The sequence below is a fragment of the Pimephales promelas genome, chromosome 17 (assembly GCF_988280905.1).
Source record: "Pimephales promelas chromosome 17, fPimPro1.hap1.1, whole genome shotgun sequence".
Classification (NCBI taxonomy): Eukaryota; Metazoa; Chordata; class Actinopteri; order Cypriniformes; family Leuciscidae; genus Pimephales; species Pimephales promelas.
Genome location: NC_142785.1, coordinates 24091208 through 24112288, shown reverse-complemented (window position 1 = coordinate 24112288; position 21081 = coordinate 24091208). Strand labels below are relative to the sequence as shown.

Genomic DNA, 21081 nt, shown 5'->3' with positions numbered 1-21081 from the left:
GTTTTTTTCCGTCTCCTTTATAGAGTATGTACCAACTGTTTTTAATTAGTTTTGTGAGCCTTTTAAGTGGGTTTGTCTTTGTAAAAACTTTCTCACAAAGATTTATTGTTATTTTTCACATCTAAACTAGACTTTTTTTTCTGTGGCACATAACATGTTAATGAGACATAAAGCCTCTGTCACATTTCACTTCACTGAGAAACACGCTATACGGGAATGAAAGTCTCATGTCACTCAAAAGAAAGATGTACTGGTTTGAAACATGAGAATTTTCATTGTGGGATGAACAATTCGTCAATTCCTTACTTAATCCTTTTTTTTTTTTTTTGAGAATGACATGAAAAAAGGTAGCACTTTTAATAACTTTGTCTCAGGGGTATTTTTGGTCTTGGTTTGATGAGAGGTTTAGAGTAATTTGAATTGAGCATGAAGTCAGTGCGGAAGTAGAAGAGCAGAGCACCCTCTGTTCAACACGACATGAACTGGAGAAACTGACACTTCAGTACCTGCGGGACAACAGGACGGAGAGGTGAGACTCATTGTGAATAAGAACTATTACGAGATTTTAACGTGGCTAATTTTAAATAGAAATGTTTGAAGTTGTCGTTTAGCTGAAGTTATACGAAATTAAACTCAAAATGGTCGGTGATGCGGTGCTAGAACTTGAACCTTGACTGGAGTAATTTCAAGGTCTTGCTCTTTCTCAAGAATATCTTCATGGATAGTAGTGTCAATAAAATTGTTTAACATCGTAATTTTGTTACATGCTTGGACAATATATTGAACATTTGTTGGCTTAATTTTATCTTCACTAAATCGTCCTCGTTACCAAAATGAAAACACAGAATATGTTACGTTACAACTTAATACTTAATATGTTAAGTTACAACAAATATATTTATTTCTTCTAGGAAACAACATTGTGCGGAATGGAATGAATGAAATGTTTTATTTAAAAAAAATTTGGGAAAGTGAACTCATTTTGCAGAATACAAACAGGCATTTAATTAGATTTATACTAACTTCCGCATTAAAGAATGTAACAGGCTAATTTTATTAAGTTTATTACAAAATTACGTTCATTATTATCAAGCAAATGCTAAATAGATAGAGTTAACAATGATTAATGCAAAATTAACTGCAATTCTGTAGCGGCTGCATGCGTGACGTCACTGCACAGGACGATACGAAGCAATCTCAAAATAACTAAGAGAATTGATAATTCTAAATGTCTTAAAGTGAAGTTTGCTCATAATTTCCAATGAAAATGGATTGTCACAAATGAGTTTTAATAAGTGAGCCTTAAATAAGGACCTTATTATCAGGCATTTGAGTGCTGTGTCCTTTCATCCTCAGCCTCTCTTCTCATTTACTGTCACTCGTCTGATTACAGGAGAGTCCAGTGCACTGAGCTCAAGTCATTTCCTCCCAGTGGGATCAAGCAGCTGCACACACCTGTCCCGTGTGTCTCTCGTCCACTTACAAGCGTAAGCTCTGCAGTTAAATCAATATCTTTAGTATGTTTAACAATATCATACAACTGTATGAAAGCTGATGTAGTTTCCAACTTTTATTTATTTAATGTTTTATTTGAATTGGGACAGAGACAATAAACATAGATAAAACTGACACCATCCAATGCATGATAGTGCTTGTAGCTAAAGCTAATTTGCTACACCATAGAAGGACTTTTATAAATTACAGTTACAACAGCAAGCAATGAAAGGGGAGAAAGAAAGAAAATTAAAGATTAGTACAAATTTGTTGTTGCTGAATATGTTTTTTTTTTTTTTTTTTTTTAATTATTAAACCTTGCAGCAAATTTTAAATAAATGGTTATCTGAGAGGACAGTCTGAGCAAAATATGTTTTACAACATTAAATGTTGTAAAAAGTGCATTAAAATTATTGCTGGCTTTTGTATTTTAGCATGGAGGTCCCCCGGGGTGAGGCTGATCATATTTTTTGGGGTTTGTGCATCTAAAAGATCAGGTTAGGAATTGTTCATTGATAAAGTAGGAAATAATTAAAGTGAAAGCTTAGACCAGTGAGGAATGTATGAAATTGGGAATAAAGAGGAATTGGGGGAGCAGATCCTCAATGATCTGGCCCTAGACGGCTCCACTTGTTACACAGACCGAGACGGGTTGTTAGTCAAGGTTATCGTATGGCAGGATTGTGAGGTGCTCTTAGAATCTAGATGATTATCATCCTCAAAGAAGGTTTTCTGAAATGGCACCTGAACAAGTGCTGTCTTCTTCCTGCTGTTCATTCATGAGTAGGAAATGCACCTTATCAGGGTAAGATTTTATCAGATTCCCTTCAACGACTGTAGACCGAAAATTTCTGAAGTCTCAGAAAGGGTGCTGTGTGGCTGGATTGTCCAAAAGTCTTTCTCTCAGTTTGCTGGATTTGGTTCTTTACAGAATAGATTCTATCTTTAAGAATGTCAGGTGGCTACGTTTCCTCTCGAGTGGTGCTCTGTGGGTATCTTCAGAAGTCCAATCGTGAGAGACGATGAAAGAGTGACTTCACGGGTCCAAACTGGCTCAACAGTCACTTTATTTCATTCCAAAACTGATAACCACTCTGCCTTTAAACTGCTCTTAACACCTGGAGCCTGACCAATCGGATACAACAGTGCAGACATAAACATTTTGCTTCTGCTCTTTAAATGTCTCTTAAACACATTTGAAGGAAAGATTCTTCTGAATGCACACCAGTATGATTGTCATCTTGGATGAAGATCTGACTACCGGTATATAGACTTGAAATATACTGTTATCTGATTTTTTTTCTTCTTCTCAACCACAAAGACTACGTTTGGGAAGGTTTGTAAAATTGAATCAGCTGTAATGTGTGAGGGTAGGTGTCTTTAAGTGTGTGTTATGGATGTCCTTACAAATGTAAGATGACAATGTTTTTGTGAGAAGTTTCTTATGCTCACCAAGGCTGCATTTATTCGGTCAAAATAAAAAATATTATTTAAAATAACCATCTATTCGAATATGTTTTAAAATGTATTTAATTTTTGTGACGGCAAAGCTGAATTTTCAGCATCAATACTCCAGTCTTCAGTGTCACATGATCCTTCAGAAATCAGTCTAATAATGCTGTTTCGTGCTCAAGAAAATGTATTATTTTTTAAGAATTTTGAATATAGTTGTGCAGTTTAATATTTTTATGGAAATCATAATGTATTTTTTCAGGGTTATTTGATTAATAGAACGTTCAAAAGAACAGCATTTATTTGCATAAATATTGCGTAATTTGGCCAATTTAATGTGTCCTTGCTGAACAACAGTTAAATGAAACAATGTCATCCTGTGGTTAATGCATAATGCATTTAGAAATAAGTAGCTAATTCTAGTAGTCTGAACATGAGCCAGTTCTTGTATTTCCCAGTGTTGGTTTTGGATGTGTGTTGGCTTGACTTTGATTGCAGAGCAGAACGGGTAGGCGTTGAGATTAAATCCAGTGACTCGTGGCGGTGAATAATTCCCCTGTCTGGTGCAGCCAGCTGGCATTTGTCAACATGTTTAATTTAATAATAAAGTTGGGCTCTTAAAGATGTGAACTTTGACCTTAAGCTCTGGGAATGTGGCACAGGAGTATTTTGCGGCTGCAGGGGGACTTCATCTGAGATGAACAGTATCATTCTGTTTTCTCCACACATCACTGGGCTGTCCCTCCTCTTTTCTCAAAACACAGACGGGTAAATGATTAGTCTGATGTGACGACAGTTTGACTGCTGGCTCAGACTTGAGCTTGCCTGTGATCAGGGGGACGACTAGGAACATTGTTTGGGGCCCACTAATGCCTCCTCATTGGGCTCAGGGGAGAGTTGGCCCACCCATATGAATTTTACCATGGGTCCTTTGAATTGTAGTGCAGGGCTTGACTGCTGTCAGTCATTAATGATGCATAAGGGTACAGACTCTCTTTGCAGACTTCATGCTACCCGAGTCCCTCTGCCATTAGTTGGTTGGGTTTGATCACAAACTAGCCCTCAGACAGCCTGGATCTTTCCCATTCCTCGTTCCTAGCTTGTCCAACCAGTGGGGGTCCATACAAAGTAACCTCAAGCCCACCATCTCATGAGTGAAATTCCAAGATATCGTTCTCTCCCGATTTTGTTTTCCCAGATAGTCTCTCTCACTGCTGCTTTTTCTTTGTTAGAATTCTCAAAGCCATGTTTTTTTTAGCCACAGTTACTCAGTAGTTGGCCTCTTCAAAGACTTCCTGCTAGACTTTTTAACTTTTTATTCTTTTTATTCACATTTCAGGGCTGAATGCAATATGTCCTCTAGAAGTCGGCTGCATCTCCTTCTCTTTCTCCTGTTTGGCCAAGGTAAGAGAAAGTGACTAAGCACTTTATTTATTTATTTATTTTTTAGAGATTTAAATACTGTTTGTTGATTTTTAGATGCAAATCTTTCATTGTGCTTTAGAAATGTGTTGTTTGTAACTCAGTATCTGAAAAGAATAATTCATTACAGCCCTCAAGGAATTTCAGCCAGATGTTTATTTTCTCAACAAGTGCGTTAACTTTTACATCATTTGCCAAGAGATCCAAATCTGTTCAAAATATTTACTTTACATATTTGTTATTCTTTATTGGCTGTCCTGCTGATTTGTTGGAGTGTCGAGTTCTGAATTGAGATATCTTACTGTGTTCCTGAAATATTTTCCCATTTTACGTTCCTGAACATATGCCATAAATCTGAGGAGGGATTTAGACTAGTCCTTCAGACCGCTCAAATCAGGCGATAAAATGTCTCTTGGTTCCACAGCCTGTCAGAAGGGATCACCCCAGGGTTTGAGGGGAGATTCATTGTAACCTAGTACAAGTTGACTTGTTCAGAGCCATACATCATTGATGCTGGTCCTCTATTATATGAAAATAACTAGCTCTGACATCCCCTTTCTAGGATTACCAATCCTTTCTTCTTTAGATGTAAAAATGCATAATAGTAGCCTAACATATTCAAACAAAATCATTAAATGGGTCATGAACTGGCTATTACATTTTTTTATATTGTTGTCTGAGGTCAACTTATGAGGTTCGCTTGGTTTTTACATAAAAAACATCAGAAAGAATAATTAATGGGCTATTTTCTACCCTAGTTTTGAGCTTAGCTCTAAAATGCTCGGTTTTTATGGGCGTCTCGCATTGAAGACTTGAAAGTAAACGCCCACTGCTGTGAGTGGATAACAGCTTTGCATATTATAATGAGTTTAACTCTCGATCTGGTTTGTTATCACGAGGTAGGCATCTATGTTATTTACTATGCGTGTAACGCGCAAATCGGTGGGCGGGGCTGAACCGGCCGTGTTGAAGCAGGCATTGATCTTCTTTTGCGGGGGTGGTGTTTTATCCTCTTTGACGTCATAGTTTCCCACTTTGAAAAACGAGTCGTTTTCTGAGGCTGGTGTCAATAAAAGCTTTATTTTATAAATACATAAAATGTAGGTGTTAAATTACTTTGGCTACTATTTTCATAAAGTTTTTACATTTATTTGCAAAGGTTCTGAGGTATCGGTTTGCTCTTTTGGAGTTCTTGTGAGAATCCAGTGATTCTGAATGACACATCGGTATTTATCTTCACTGTCGGTGGAATTAAACCATTAACATTCTGACGCACCCCAACATCTCATCTACTCGGGGCATCCTGCAGGTTTCTTAGGCCGAGGTCTGTTTCCATGGCGATGTGCTGAGACAGCCCTCATCACGATGGCATGAGTGTTAGGGGACAAAAGCACATGATTAAAGTGTGTGATTCTCAAGCGCACTCCACTCCACAGGAGCGTTGCACAGGGTCTTCACTGCCCTGGGCTGTTCTCATGGCCCCTGCCTCTCAATCATTGATTGTATGCATGAGAGAGCATGCTCTGAACCCTGCTCACTCGAGCGGGAAACATAGGCTAGGACAGCCTGACCGTTCTCTTCACGTCCAGTGGGCGTTGCTGGAATGCCGATCGTTCTAAATTATTCCTCTCTGAAAGATGTTTTGGGTGTTCCATACGGAGCTGTGTCTTGGGGTCAGATCAGCTATCTAGGAGTCGTGCTCAAATGACTCATTTGTGCAACCTGTTGTTGACTTTGACAGTGCCTGAGGGAGTACCTTGGTCAGTAACACTAAATACATGTCTAAGTCACATTACACCTGAAATATTTTTTATGACCATTGAGATTTTTTGCATTATGATCAAGACTATAGAGACATCAGAGGTATGAAGAGGTATCAGAAGCCCGAAGAGTAATTCGCCAAGATTTTCCTATGGGTTTTTATATATTTTTTTCTTCAATTCATGAGTAAAATAAGGTCTGTGGAAAACATAACTTGATGATACTCATACTTTACAAACACATACTGAAAACGCGAATTTCGAAACAGTTATGTTTTTATTTTTGAAAACGTATGTTTCTTATAATAAGTAACTGGAAAAGACAGTTGGGGTGTGCAGTGTATGTTGTAGAACATAACGTTAAAGTATCATTAAGTTATGTTTACCACAGGCAATGTTTACGATCATGATGTATTAAAAACTAATTTAAGTAATATATCATAATATTTTTCCCTGTTACAGTGATGGCACTTTTTTTCTGTTAGATTTACAAGGTTTGGTGGTGGTGCTTAATTGTTTTAAAATAGCTTTAACAATCCTAAAAATAGGTTGTTTTTAAAGGAGGAAGGAAACTTTTGCTGATAATTTACTCACCCCAATGTCATCCAAGATATCCATGTCATTCTTTCTTCAGTCGAAAAGAAATTAAGGTTTTTGATGAAAACATTCCAGGATTTTCTACATATAATGGACTTCAATGGGAACCAAACGGTTCAAGGTCCAAAAGACAGTTTCAGTGCAAACTGTTTAAAGGGCTTTAAGCGATTCCAGACGATGAATAAGGGTCTTATCAAGTGAAACAATGACTCATTTAAAAAAAAAAAAAGTTTAAGTTTTATAAGCTCAAATGGTCGCCTTACTCTGTTCTGTGATGCGCGTTCATGACTCTCCTGTTCAAACTCGTTCATCAAAATGAACAAATAATTTTCTTGACATTTGGTTCATTCAACTAATCAGCCTAATCCTTGATAAGACCCTTATTCATCGTCTGGAATCGTTTAAAGCCCTTTGAACAATCTGCAGTTTGTACTGAAACTGTCTTTTGGACCTTGAACCGTTTGGTTCCCATTGAAGTCCATTATATGGAGAAAAATCCTGGAATGTTTTCATCAAAAACCTTTTCTTTTCGACTGAAGAAAGAAAAACATGGACATCTTGGATGACATGGGGGTGAGTAAATTATTAGCAAAGGTTTTTTTTTTAAAAAAAAAAGTGAACTACTCCTTTAAACTATATCATCTTTCTTTTAATTTTTAGGTGAAATATGACCCTTTTGTTATTAGTTTACAAGCTTTCATTTAAAAATTATATTTCTATATTTAAAATGGAACATTTGAAATTGAAATTTTATGCTTATTAACTGCTAACTACAGTATCTCTTTCTTTATAGTTTGGTCAATTTTCTCTGTACAGGAGATGCAAACAGATCTTGAAACCATTATGAAAATCAACGCTGCTGGAGAAAGTGAGTGTTGAATTTTTCTTTCCCAGTCAGAAAATCAGATGCACTCATATTGCAGAGTACCTGTTTAAAAAAAGAATTTATGTCTGTATAAAGAACCACTGATCTAATGCCAATGTGTCTCCATATAAATGTGCAAGGGAGTCAAAAACCTGTGTTTACTTGTAAAGAGAAGGTTTAGTTTCATATTAAAAGTTTCAGTGAATGACTCCACATAGACACAGAAAGCCTGTGAGAGTTTGTGTATTTACTTAGCCATAGTTTAGGGCCAAAATTGCCCCCAGAAGTTAGCTAAATCCTGTCTTTAGAAATTATAAGTAGCATAAAAACAATGCAAGTCTGTGCTATGTGTGCACATTTCTATAGCTAGGTAAATGTGTTTGTGTGCTGGTGCAGACAGCGGCATGCCGTCTCCGTCTAATCACCTTCTTCATGACAGACGGCGGGTTCTAACATGACAGCTACATGGATTATAATTTAGCCGGTTGACTAGCACAAACTTGCTGTAATGTGTTTGTGAGTATTTATCTCTGCTAGAACATGCCAGAGGTGACCTTTGAGCTCCTTAAAAGTGTCAAATATAGGCTAGTGTTTATGTGAACGTGTAAGTGTTGCTGTTTTGCATCACCGCTGTGTTTTTTTTTTAATGTGCAGTTGGGTTAATCAGTCTTGACTTTTTGCGCACTAATTCATTAGTGACCGTTGACTAGCTTAATGGTAAGCGTTGTGTTTTCTTCTGTGTGTGGTCAGTGATGCAGTGCTCTGCAGCAGTGGATATTCTCTTTGTGATGGACAGCTCCTACAGCGTTGGGAAAGGAGGATTCGAACGATCCCGGCACTACATGTTGAAGCTGTCTGAGGCTCTTGATGTCAGCCCAGACAAGGTCAGATTTGCATAGAAATCAATGTCTGATTAAAAGTAACACCCAAAAGTAAATGTCGTTTCATTTACAATGCAGCTCTTGACATAATGAAAGTTTATTGTGATCAATAAATGAAAAATTGTGATCAATAAGTTTATTGTGATTGTGATGTATTCAAGTAACCGTGCTGTAACCAACTGTGACAAGCAAGATTATTAGTGAATAATGACTGATTATAGTGAACAGTTTGTCTTTTTTTGTCACAAAGACATAATTTGGCTTCAGAAGATGTAAAGGAATATAGCATACAAGTCAAATAAACTATCTTTATGGTGCTTATTGTGTTTTGATATATGGCAGCCATTGTCGCTACAAAAAATATCAGAATACAGGATTGGAACGACGTGACATGAAAGCTTGTTTCCACGACGGAAAAGAAAAAATTAAAAAGTTAATTGCAACTTTTATCTCACAATTATGACCTTTTTTCCTTAGCAGTTGCGAGTTTATATCTCACAATATCAGAATTAAAAGATTTAAACTGAAAAGTCAATGGTGAGCTAACTTATTTCTCAAAATTGCACGTTTTTATCTCACAATTATGAGATATATATAAGAAATTAACTCGCAATTGTGAGATATAAAGTAAGAGTTGTGATCATATGAACTCATGAAAAAAAATAAGTCAGAATTGTGAGATATGAACATGCATTTGTGAGGAAAAAAAAGTCTGTAATATTCACTTTTTTTTCCATACGGAAACAAGCTTTCTTAACATTAGGGTAATGACTGAACGTCATTATTGGGTAAACTGTTCTTTTAATTCTTGAATGCAGTCTAATTGTGCCATTATGTTAAATAATTGTTAGTTTCCTTTTCATGTTTATGTTGTTTAAACTGCATTCTCTGTTTTGGGCAGGTGAAAGTTGGCGTGGTTCAGTTTGGTTCCACGCCCAAACTGGAAATCAGTCTAGACTCATACAAGAGCAAGGAGGAGCTGAAGAAAAAGATGAAGAAAATCCACTATAGGTACAGAGATTAGTGTTATTGTGTGTCTATCAGGGCTCAGCACTTCCTGTGTGGAGGATGAGAAATATCTCACTCCATTTTACATCTTTGAAACGTTGTCGACACAGCCATGGGGGTCTTGTGTTTACAATACACTCTCAACATGTGTGTGCATGTGTGTCGGAGTGCGCTGTGTAATGATGGATGACTTTATGAGGTTGAATTAATGTTTTTTGTAGTGAAGGGTTCTGTAATGACTAGTAGCTGAATTACTGTACACTCTGAGCACACAGCTGGCCTAAACCTTATCACCCAGTCAGGACATACCACATCTCCCTAGACAAGCTGTGAAATTACCGTTTCAGATTCCCACTCCATGAAAATGTCACCACTCGTCTGTCTAGCTGAACAACTGTGGGCAAAGATGATGGAGAGAAGCCCAGCTGTGCACATGCCTGTGTCTCCACTGACATTAGTCAATATCCCTGAAGGATGGAGGAGATCATGTATTTCAGCGCTGTATAAAGAAGCATTGTCAATAGTTGACTTATAAAATATAGCTGTTATGCCATTGTTTAAAAAGTTACTTGTGAAACTGTATTTTATATATATAATATATATATAATCATTCTTATATTGTGATTTGGTTGCAATTCCTACATCACTTTCTTAATCAACTGGCCATTTACTCCAATTTATGTATCAAGTGTTCATTTATGAAGTACTGAAAATGTACAGTTTTAACACTGGAAAGAAGACAGATCAACCCAAAGATGAAGATGTAGCCTGTGTGAAGCTGAGAGTGCTGTATCTGGTTTAGATTTCATCATGCAGGGTGCTTTAAGGACACAGTGGACTGAAGGGAACTAAAGGCTTCTGTGTTATCCTAAGACTTCTGAGGGGCCGCTGTAGTTCAATTAATGAGATTAGAGCAGAGGCAGTGAAGGAAGACTCAAAGAAAAACCAGACTGTGCCACTCAGAAACCAAGCAACACGGCTGATAATAAAGTCTGGAATATCACGTCACAGTAGTAATTTTGACATTCTAAACTCTCAGTTTTATGTCTTAATGTGAAATGTTTATAGTAACTCTTTCTCTCCTTTAGAGGTGGAAGCACACAGACAGGTCTGGCTCTGAAGTTCGTTCTGAGGAAGGGGTTTTCCGGCGGACGCAATTCCACAGTGCAACGCATCGTGATCCTCTTATCTGACGGAAAGTCCCAGGGGGCAGTGCAGCTGGCTGCCTCGGAGCTCAAGCTGTCTGGAGTGATTCTGTTTGCCGTGGGGATCCGTTACCCAAGGTAACACACAACATTTCCGCTGGCTTCAATCACGGAATAAAACCTTCACATCTCTAATTACCCGCTTCAACAGAACCACTGGTTCCATGCCCAGGTAATATTCCAACCCCCCATTAAAAAAAAAAGAAATACCAAAAAGCCTATTTTTAGGACCAAGAAGATATTTTTCAATTGTGACATTATTTTCATGACATTTAAGTATCTTCTCACCATATTTAAATTACTCAAATAAGAATCAATATAAAAATATAAAAATCACAAAAAAAATGGTTATGTATTATGGACTTTTCATGAAAATAATGTCACAAAAAACAGTCTTTTTTATATATTTTTTATTTGGGTAAAATATTTTATCACTTTATATTTATTTTTGTGTCCTTAATAATAGTAATAATACACTCCGTAATACACTCTGTCAGCAACATTGTACAGTATTCCATCAGAAAGTAATGTGTAATATACTTTATATATACCATGGCGCTGAGAGATTACCATATTGATGTACCGTAGTATTTTCCTATGCATGGCACTTTAAGGTACGGTGAAGAATGCTATAGGAATTAAAACATTTTTTTAAAGAAATTTCATAAAATGAAAAAGTGATTGTTTTGAAACATTTTTCAGGGACAGGTGTGCTCATATTTGAAATGTGTTCATCTCTATTAGTCAGTGAACTGATGTGCTGCCAGCTCTGACACACTGACAGGTGTGTGTTATTTCACACTAAAAGGCTGCTGAAAGCCTGGATGTGTGGTGTCACTGTTGGTTAGGCTGCTGATAGTGTAATTCCTCTGCTCTCTTTACTTTGAGGCTTTATGGCAGCTTCCAACAGGTGCAGGAAGAGAGAATATTAGTGGATAAACTCACCTTAACTGGCATTTATAACAGCTGGGAGTCTATCAGTGTTGAGTTTGTGTGGATTACTGGGATGTTTGGATGAATGAAACCCCTCAGAGCTCTTGCAGCACCATATGCTCTGTCTGCTCAAAATATATCGGCAGAATTTTATTTCACCATGTGTAATGTAAATCTGGACTTGACTGTGAAATACGCTACTGTTTAAAAGTTCCTCGGCTGAGGTCATCAAGATTTTTTTTTATTTATAAAAATACTTTTATTCAGCAAGTAGGTAATGAAAAGTGACAGTAAATACCTTTATTATGTTACAAATGATTTATATTTAAAATAAACGCTGTTCGTTTGAGCTTTCTATTCTCTCAAAGAATCCTGAAAAACAACATTGATAATACTATGAAAGGTTTTTGAGCACCAAATCAGCATATTAGAAGAACTTCTGAAGGATCATGTGACGCTGAAGACTGGAGTAAACACATTCAAATTGAAAATTTATTTTAAATTGTAATAATATTTCACAATATTTTTTGATCAAATAAATACAGTGAGAGCATAAGACACTTCTTTCCACAACATAAAAAATTATATTTTTTATATATCATGTACGTATAATGTCCCTACTGCCTGGCAGATACCGGTATTAATAAAAAAGGCAGAAAAAAAAGTTCCATTAGGCGAATGTTTATCTCTTTGTTGTTTAGAGCTTTAAAGAAAATTGTCTTTCTCTTGTAAGGTGGGAAGAGCTCCATGAACTTGCGAGCAGCCCATCGGATGCTCATGTGTTCTTCGCGGAGCACTTCAGTGATGCTGTTAATGGAATATTCACCAGCCTCACCACCTCCTCCGTCTGCACTGCCGTTCCTTCAGGTAAAAAAAACTCACCTGTGACTCAATCAACAGCGCCTTTATGAACAGCAAGTGATGTTTCCTGCACTGTGATATCTGCAGGCTGTAAGGTGGAGTCTTACCCATGTGTGCAGAAAACCATGGAGACGGTAAAAGAGCTTCAAGGAAACTTCATGTGCTGGAAAGGGTCCAAGGGATACTCACCATACACATCCCTCTGCCCTCATTACAGGTAAATGACATGGAATGAACAAAACGCATGGATCTTGAGATGCTTTTGGCTATTATAAAGTCTAAAAAACACTTTATTCATTCATAGCTATGGCGAGTCAAAATGACCTTAATGTACTCTCTGTCTCACCATTATACAGTCAAAGAGATGCCTCAGGTCTGTGTTTGTATTGTATCATATTGTGTGTGTTTTTGTCCTTTTGAAGCATCGCAGTCTCACTGAAATTTCATAGCCTGAGGTGAAACATAAAGCAGATCATTAACAGAAATGTATGGAACGAAACTGGTTGTCGAAACCTTGACAATATATATATATATATACAGTATATTATAAATCAGATGCAATTAGTTGATTTGTCAGCACTAATACATAATATAAACATAATAAGGTGTATATATACTGTATATATAAAATAATTATGATTATTATTAACCATTTTGAGGTTTCGTGGACTGAGGTGAAACATAAAGGAGTTCATTAACAGAAATGTGAAACTGGTTTCACATTGTTTTACAGAAACTTTGACCCAAAAATAATATAGCATTATTACTATTAATTTAAGCTCAAATAAACACGGATAATAAATAAATAATAATAATATATTTTATTATTATTAATTTTGAGTGAAACATAAAGGAGTGAAAGTGATGTGTGGAGTGAAAGTGGATTGTTTTACAGGTATAACAAAGTTTACAGGCAGCACCCCGTTGTCTGTCACCGAACTGTCTGTGCAGGTAAGACCCAAGAATAAGACTACTTAATAATGAATATTTATATCCATAATCATCTGAATTTGATTCATAGAAATGATTCTCTCTCCCTTCAGAACCATGTGACTCTCAGCCCTGTCAGAACGGGGGGACGTGTATATCTGAGGGACTGGATAAATACCGCTGCGAGTGTCCCACAGGCTACGGCAGTGACCCCGATTGTGGTGAGTTCACATTCATGTGCCTCTCTTCCCACACTCCTTAGTGAGTAAAGGGCTGTGCCTGTCTCACTGTGTGTATTTTGTTTTGGTCGGTTTGGGTGGATTGTCTGCATGTGTGGGAGTTGTCACAAACAGCTCATGGTTTCACGTTACAGTGGGGGTCAGCTTTCGGGCTAGGTCATTACTGAAATATACCTTGGAGGTCTTATGTTCTTCAGATAAAAGAGATGCTCTAATTATGAGCTAATAATATCACTCTGTTTCCATCTAAATGTGTTGCCTTGTGACATGAAATGCAACCAGCAAATTTATCGTTGGCATTATTGAAATGCATACAATATTGCCAAAGAATCAATGTACACAACAAAAACAGGCTGCTTCCCTGCAGGCGAGGGTGCTTTCGGTATAATTAGGGCCCGGCAGTGTCCGGTTTTATCATTAATTGTTACTGTTCACAACAACATTCACATATATATAACCCGCTTTTTGCCGGTTATATTTTCACGTTATAAACCCGCTTAGGCCGGTGGTGTTGTCATATTCTAATGACCTTGACAGTGTTGGGGTTTATGGGTATGATATGTTGTGATTACTGAAGCATTCTCCTAGACCTGACGGGGTCTGGTCTGGTATATACATAATTATGTGGGTTATGGCTTGTTCTGTATGCTCAAGGATCCTGATTTTCAGTGGCAACCAGTTACTTGGTGCAGTGTTTTACATAGCATTCCCACTGCGTATAGCTACGCAATATGAAGTGACCATTCGAAAGAGAACTTTTTGGTTACTCACGTAACCTCTGAGTTAGGGAACGAAGTATTGCGTAGCCGGTCACACTGTTTTAACTGGATAGTTGTCGCTTCAGTCGTATAAACCTGCTATAATGGCGAATTCAGGGACTTGATGGGCTCATTGGTCGCACATCGAAGAAAAGGAGTTTTCCCACTGCGTATACAGTAGCTAAGCAATACTTCGTTCCCTAACTCAGGGAACTGAGGTTACGTGAGTAACCAAGTAGTTCTCTGATGGCTCTTGGGTAAAAACTGTTCTCAAAACTATTAGTCTGTGATGCAATAGACCTGAAAACCTAACAGAGGGCAACTGGACAAACAGAAGATGTTGATGATGTTTATGTTAGCTGCTCTACTCAGACAACGAGAGCTGAATAAATGTTTTAGTGAGGGTTTTCTACACTGTAAAAAATATTTTCAAGATTTGTTATCACAGCATATTTTCTTTTGTCAAATCAACTTTATAATAATTTATTTAGTTGAGATAACTTATTATTTTGAGTTTCTGATGATTAAATTAATCTCCTTCATTGTATTAACTCACTTTTTCCAGCTCAATCAACTTAAAATTTTAAGGCAACCCAGGTTACTTACTTTTTTAAGTTAAACCAACAATATTTTTGTTTACAGTGCAGTAATCACAACATTTTTTCTTTTGTCAAATCAACTTAAATTATTTATTTAGTTCAGATAACATATAATTTTGAGTTTCTGATGATTAAATCATTCTCCTTCATTGTATTAACTCACTTTTTCCAGTTCAATGAACTTAAAATTTTAAGGCAACCAGGTTACTTACTTTTTTAAGTTAAACCATCAATATTTTTTTACAGTGTAGATGGGGCTGGTATAGTTTCCTAAATAAGATTCCAAGAATCTGTCATCAGCCTCCATGAGTTCCATTGTAACACTGACATAGAATCCTCCGGCCAATCAGAACATGATGACAAGCGCAACCTCCTGCTGTCAGTCAGTGTGAATGACATCACAGGCAGGGGTTAGATCAAATGACCCCACTTAACCTGCAGATTGAAAGATGGATCTTTTTGTTTGTTTATGCTCTCCTTAAATGCATTTTTGTACGTGTTAATGGGTAAAGAAGAGCCTCACATGAGCCTAACTAAAGTCTAAAATAAACACAAGATAATTCAGAAGTGGAATGTTAAGCATGTTCTTTAATCTGAAAATGTAATCTTAAAGTGTCAATCAAAGCGGCTCTTAACCGTCTCTCTTTTTCCAGCTCCAGTTCTGAGTTTCGACTGCTCCCTGGATGTGCTCTTCCTGGTCGAGGGCTCCTCTTCTCTTACACTAGAGGGTTTCTTGCGCTTCAAGTCTTTCTTAAAGCATTTCATGCAGGCTGTACTGAGCTCTGACACCCCTGTAAGGATGGGGTTGGCCCAGTATAGCAGCGACGTGAAAATCGAAGCCAAAATTGGGGAGCACCGAGACCCGGCGAAGCTGATCCAGGCCGTCGAGCGCATGCAGTACCGTGGTGGCCAGGCCAAGGCTGGAAATGCTCTTCGCTACATCACACGCAATGGCTTCCAGAGCGCACCCGTGTTTGCCGATGTTCAGGACGACCTGCCGCGAGTGGTAGTGCTGCTCACGGGGACGCCCTCGGCGGACCCTGTGGTGGAGCCAGCGAAGTATGCACGGGACAGGGAGATCTTCATCATCGGTGTAGCACCAGAAGGGATGAGGGCTGAAATAAACAACATAACAGGAAACCCCCAGCGCACCATCACATACCAGTCACCCGACAGATTGACCTCTAAGATCCCAGAACTGAGAGCCAAAATTTGCAGTGTCGACACCCAGGGTACAGATCTGAACCATTCTTCATTGACACAACTGTAAAGTCCACACGTAGATCGTTGCACCTCAAGGAATAGTTCACCTCTAATAATAGTCAGTCATTATTTCCTTACATTAGTGGACTCTTTTCACAGACTGTGATGATGTGTTTCCAAAGTTATGAAAATTGCGTCTTTTTTTCTATTTCCTCAGCACTAACGAAGATAAAAATGTGAATGGTTATGATAATTCTTCAGTCTTAATCAAAATATACTCCTGACAAAAATTACAAAATAAACATAAACCCTAACAAGATATCAACAATACACTTCCAGAGTCCAAGAATAATCTAAAAAGAGTATGATTGTTTATAATTCATTCATAATCAGTAATGTCTCTCTAGATTGACCTGCTTGAACACTAAATTTAGTAATTGGGAGAACGCAATGGTTTTGTGAGTGAAAGCAATATATATATATATATATATTGCTTTATATATATATATATATATATATATAATTATTATTATATATTATATATATAAAGCAATATATATATATATATATATATATATATATTGCTTTCACTCACAAAACCATTGCGTTCTCACAATAACTAAATTTAGTGTTATGTATTAAATTTAATTATATATTATTATTTTATATATATATATATATATATTTTTTTTTTTATTTGTTTATTTTTTTTACTGTTATACTAATGCCTTTTGTCTTTGTTAGGCTGTCTGGGTCAAGCTTTGGACCTTGTTTTTGTGCTGGACGCCTCCAGTGCTGTAGGCAAGGACAATTTCGTCCACTTTCAAGACTTTGTTCGGAGCACCTCAGTGCAGTTTGACATCAATCGAGATGTGGCTCAGGTGGGACTGGTGGTTTATGGTAGGCGGCCCGTCACGGTCTTTGACCTGGACAAGTACGACTCGGGCTCTGCTGTGCTGAGGGCAGTGGGAGACGCTGCTTTTCTGGGTGGGAAGGCCTCTACAGGTTCAGCCCTGCTCCATGTGCTCTCCCAAAGCCTGACAGTGGGGAAAGGAGCGCGTCCTGGAGTCAACAAGGCTGTGGTGGTGCTGACTAATGGGACAGGTGTGGAGGATGCAGTTGTGCCCGCCCAGAAGATCCGTGATAGTGGAGTGTCAGTGTTTGTGATTGGCATCGGGAGCTTACAGCAAGAGGTCCTCATCCGCATCGCCGGCTCTGAGGACCACATGATCTCTGTACCTTCATATGATGACCTGAAATACTCTGAGGATGTGCTGGTACAGATGGTGTGTGCAGGTACGACAGCACAAATATTCTCCTTTGGAAACATTTATTCATCTATGATGGATTTATATTCTACTGTTACTCGCTTTCTACAGACGTGAAGAAACCTGTTCATCTGTGCAGTCCCAACCCCTGTATGAATGATGGCGTTTGTGTGCTTCTCAATGGCAGCTATCGCTGTGAATGCCGTGGGTGGAAGGGTCCACACTGCGAAACACGTCAGTACCATTAACTACTAATTAGGCTTTTGTACTAGTAATGGATAGTCTCGTTTTCCTGTTGACAAGTATGTATTGTAGGTATTTTTTCACCCTATATTATTATTAATATTTTTAGTCACCTTATTTAGTTTTTTTTTTATTAAAACCTAAGTAAATACACACAATTAATATATATATATATATATATATATATATATATATAAATAACTTTCGAAAAAAACTTCTAAAACTTTAAGTTTATACCATATATATATATATATATATATACAGTATATAAATATAAAAATAGGTATATTTATTCAGTATATCATATATACACTATTTATTTTTCTTACCCCAACTGGGTATTTATATATATTTCCTTTAGAGTAAGAAAAATAATACCAAAATGTAAGACAAATAATTACAAATATGTAAGACAAAAATGTGATTAAGATTTAAGATTTTTTTGCAATGCAAATCTTGGTTATTTAACCCATCTTATAACAAATTAAAACGGATTCACACATCAGCTTATGTTGTCAGAATGTTTTATTCATTTTTCTGTGCCCGCTTGACGGTCATAATTTTGGTGTTTTCAGAATGGACGGTTGACAGGTTATATTTAGGTGTTCTGATTTATGTATTTTTGTGAACTTGTTTTTTTTTTCAGGAAGCAGAGATCCACCAAGCAGAGGAGATCTCCCTAAACCTGCAGGCCTGAGGCGCCGTCAGCACAAGAGTGAAAAAGAGCTGCTGCAGCGCTATAAGGAGCTCCGCAAGAGACATGTGTCCCGAACACAGCACAGATGAACAACGCACACTACACACACAAAGACCCAGCTCAGCAATGGGTTAACATTCATTCTACAATTCACTCTGGTGGTGAACACGCAATCCAGACGACACTCCACAGGTATCTATTTCATGAATTTTGTAAATGCGTTTAGTGCCTTAAAAATTAGGATTTTTTACATTTAGTTAATCTTAACTCTTTCCCTGCCATTAATGGAAATGTCCATCATTTATGACAATGTTTCTCCAATACAGTAGGGGATACTATTACACATCTTCTACGAGATTAAAGAATCAGGCAAAAAGAAGCAGAAACAAGTGATAAAATGTTTTTTGTTTTGTGGAGGCTGTTCATTGCATGCTCGGATATCCATACAACAAAATATTCTTGGGGCCATGAACATTTTGTGAAAATGATCAATTCTGGTGGTGGCTGGCAAATTTTCTTCTTTTTTTTTTTTAAATGCTGGCAGGGAAAGAGTTAAGAGGTTCTGATGCTGTTTGTGTTGATTATTCAGCACTGAAGACCTTTTATGAACATGTTTTCTGTCTGAGATTTGGACTTGCTTGTGATCTGTCATAATGAAAAATCCTTGTGTAACAGAAAGCCTCATGTTAGAGGCTTATGTTTTTGACCATATTTATTTTTTTTTACATATCATTAGTTACAGTGATGCGTTTGTCTATTGTAAAGCTATTAATTATTTTTTTTTTCCAGAACCTTGTCTAACTCAAATACTTTCTATTGTTTTTGGTTCCACCTACTGGGGGGACTGAGTTTTGTTTTCTGCAATTTCAAAGCAGGATACCGTTTGCATGAATAGTTTGCAGAACAAACTTTTATTTGAATAAAAAGTGCATGTTTCAGCTAGCGTACAGTAACAAACCGAAAAACACTGAACGGATATGTTATATATATTCACATCTTGGTTACCAGCATACATGAACCAAGCTACAATGTACCAAATGGCTGATTTAAAGTCTTGAATCTAATATAAATGACAATATAAAAATAGTGGTTCTGAAGCACTCCTAAACTCCTTTTTGGTCTCTTCTCAAGCGTGTGAAACATCCTTCACATACTGTGCACACCACTGGAAGAGTAGTTTCTATCATTCTCCTCCTTTCTCTTACATTAAATGACTCGAATAGATTTAAAATCTATTGTTGTCCAGTGGCGTTTTTTTGGCAGGGAACAGAAAATATTGTCTTGGATCAGCTGCCTGATGTACCCAGTGCAATCTCAGCCTCTGATAGCAGAGAAGCAGGGACGAGTGGAGGGTGATGTATCAGAGGGGCGGAGCCTGCAGGGAATTGGACACACCCTCTTCCCCTCCCTGCCTGAAGCATTTGCCTTAGCAGTCCTTTAAGCTTTGGCTAAAAAGTCTTTTTGCACTCGCTGTTCCCATCTATTAGGTTGTGGATTTTTTCTCCCATTCCTGTAGAAGAAGAATGACATCAGCTCAGGCAATAACAATCAGGAACATATTGTTAAACAAAAATTGAAAATAATGAAAATAAATGTTTATTGAGCAGCAAATCATATTAGAGCGGTTTTTGAAGAATCACATGACTTAAGAAAATTCAGCTTCGCCATCACAGTATACATTACATTTTAAAATACATATTTTTTTATAGTAATGTATATGTATATATATATATATATATATATATATGTTACTTTAATAGCAATATTTCACAACACAATTTTGGAGAGTATAAGAGATTTTTTTTCAAAACATATTTTGATCCCAAACTCACTGTCATTTGCATGCTACTTCACTGTACTTCGAATTAATCCATGGGATTACCATGGTGGTATATGTCCAAAAACCATGGCATTAGAACTTTTCTGTTGTGTACAGTTGCTTTGACTGAGAAATGGTTGTTTTTTTTAATATAAAGTTGTAAGATTGTAAGATTATCAAAAAGTCATCATAAAAAAGCTAAGCTCTCTGTCAGAACTATGGATGCCTGAATGGACTCTGACCTTGGCCTTCTGCAGAACGTTTCCTTTGTTGGGTGCCATGATGGACACGGGTCTGTTCTTCATCGCTGTGGCACAGTTTACAGGTGAATCTCCATTGTTGGTGGGTGTATTTGTATTTGGAGCAGGACTGGCGACAGGTGCCATCTTGGGCTACAAACAAAACAATACAAGTCAGCTCTCGTAGTTCAAATATAGGGTACAAAACAAAACAGAAACACATTGGGATTGAGTTCTTAACTATCCTGAATTGTACCACAATTGTGCTGAAAGTGCTTATGTCTAGGTTTGCAAATCACTTGGTTTTGGAACAGGTCAAGACTTTTTCAGACTGATCTCATGAAATAGCGTGTGTATGACACGCCAATTCGTATTTCCATTTTTGGCGTGCTATCAAGACGCATAATCGCCTTTCAGCGTGTTTATGAACGCCGTTGACTTAACGTTATATAAATATATGACTTACCTCAACCCCGTCCCTAAACCTAACCGTCACTGGGGTTAATGGCATTTATGACTGTTCCCTTACCATCCTAGGAAAGAAAAAGATATGACTTACCTCAACCCCATCCCTAAACTTAACCATCACTGGGGTTAATGGCATTTAT

At 37.3% G+C, this 21081-nt stretch overlaps 2 protein-coding genes across 4 annotated transcripts in view; one reads left to right on the top strand and one right to left on the bottom strand.

Moving 5' to 3' along the window:
- Nucleotides 1-405: 405 nt before the first annotated feature.
- Nucleotides 406-19648, top strand: vwa2 (von Willebrand factor A domain containing 2). Its single transcript, XM_039664999.2, has 15 exons — nucleotides 406-529; nucleotides 1394-1487; nucleotides 4286-4350; nucleotides 7519-7593; nucleotides 8341-8474; nucleotides 9373-9482; nucleotides 10568-10762; nucleotides 12351-12484; nucleotides 12566-12695; nucleotides 13374-13429; nucleotides 13522-13629; nucleotides 15658-16236; nucleotides 16952-17503; nucleotides 17587-17709; nucleotides 18365-19648. Exons 3-15 carry the CDS (start codon nucleotides 4299-4301, stop codon nucleotides 18502-18504), a joined length of 2388 nt encoding a protein of 795 aa, XP_039520933.2. The 5' UTR covers nucleotides 406-529; nucleotides 1394-1487; nucleotides 4286-4298; the 3' UTR covers nucleotides 18505-19648.
- afap1l2 (actin filament associated protein 1 like 2) overlaps nucleotides 19209-21081 on the bottom strand; it is a 44903-nt gene continuing 43030 nt past the window's right edge. For all 3 annotated transcript variants that reach the window (XM_089122215.1, XM_039664998.2, XM_039664997.2), the window contains 2 exons: nucleotides 20477-20626; nucleotides 19209-19925 (listed from right to left, as the gene is read on the bottom strand). In XM_089122215.1, the coding sequence (XP_088978341.1) occupies nucleotides 19899-19925; nucleotides 20477-20626 (177 nt within the window). In that variant the 3' untranslated portion in view covers nucleotides 19209-19898. The remainder of the gene's footprint in view (nucleotides 19926-20476; nucleotides 20627-21081) is intronic.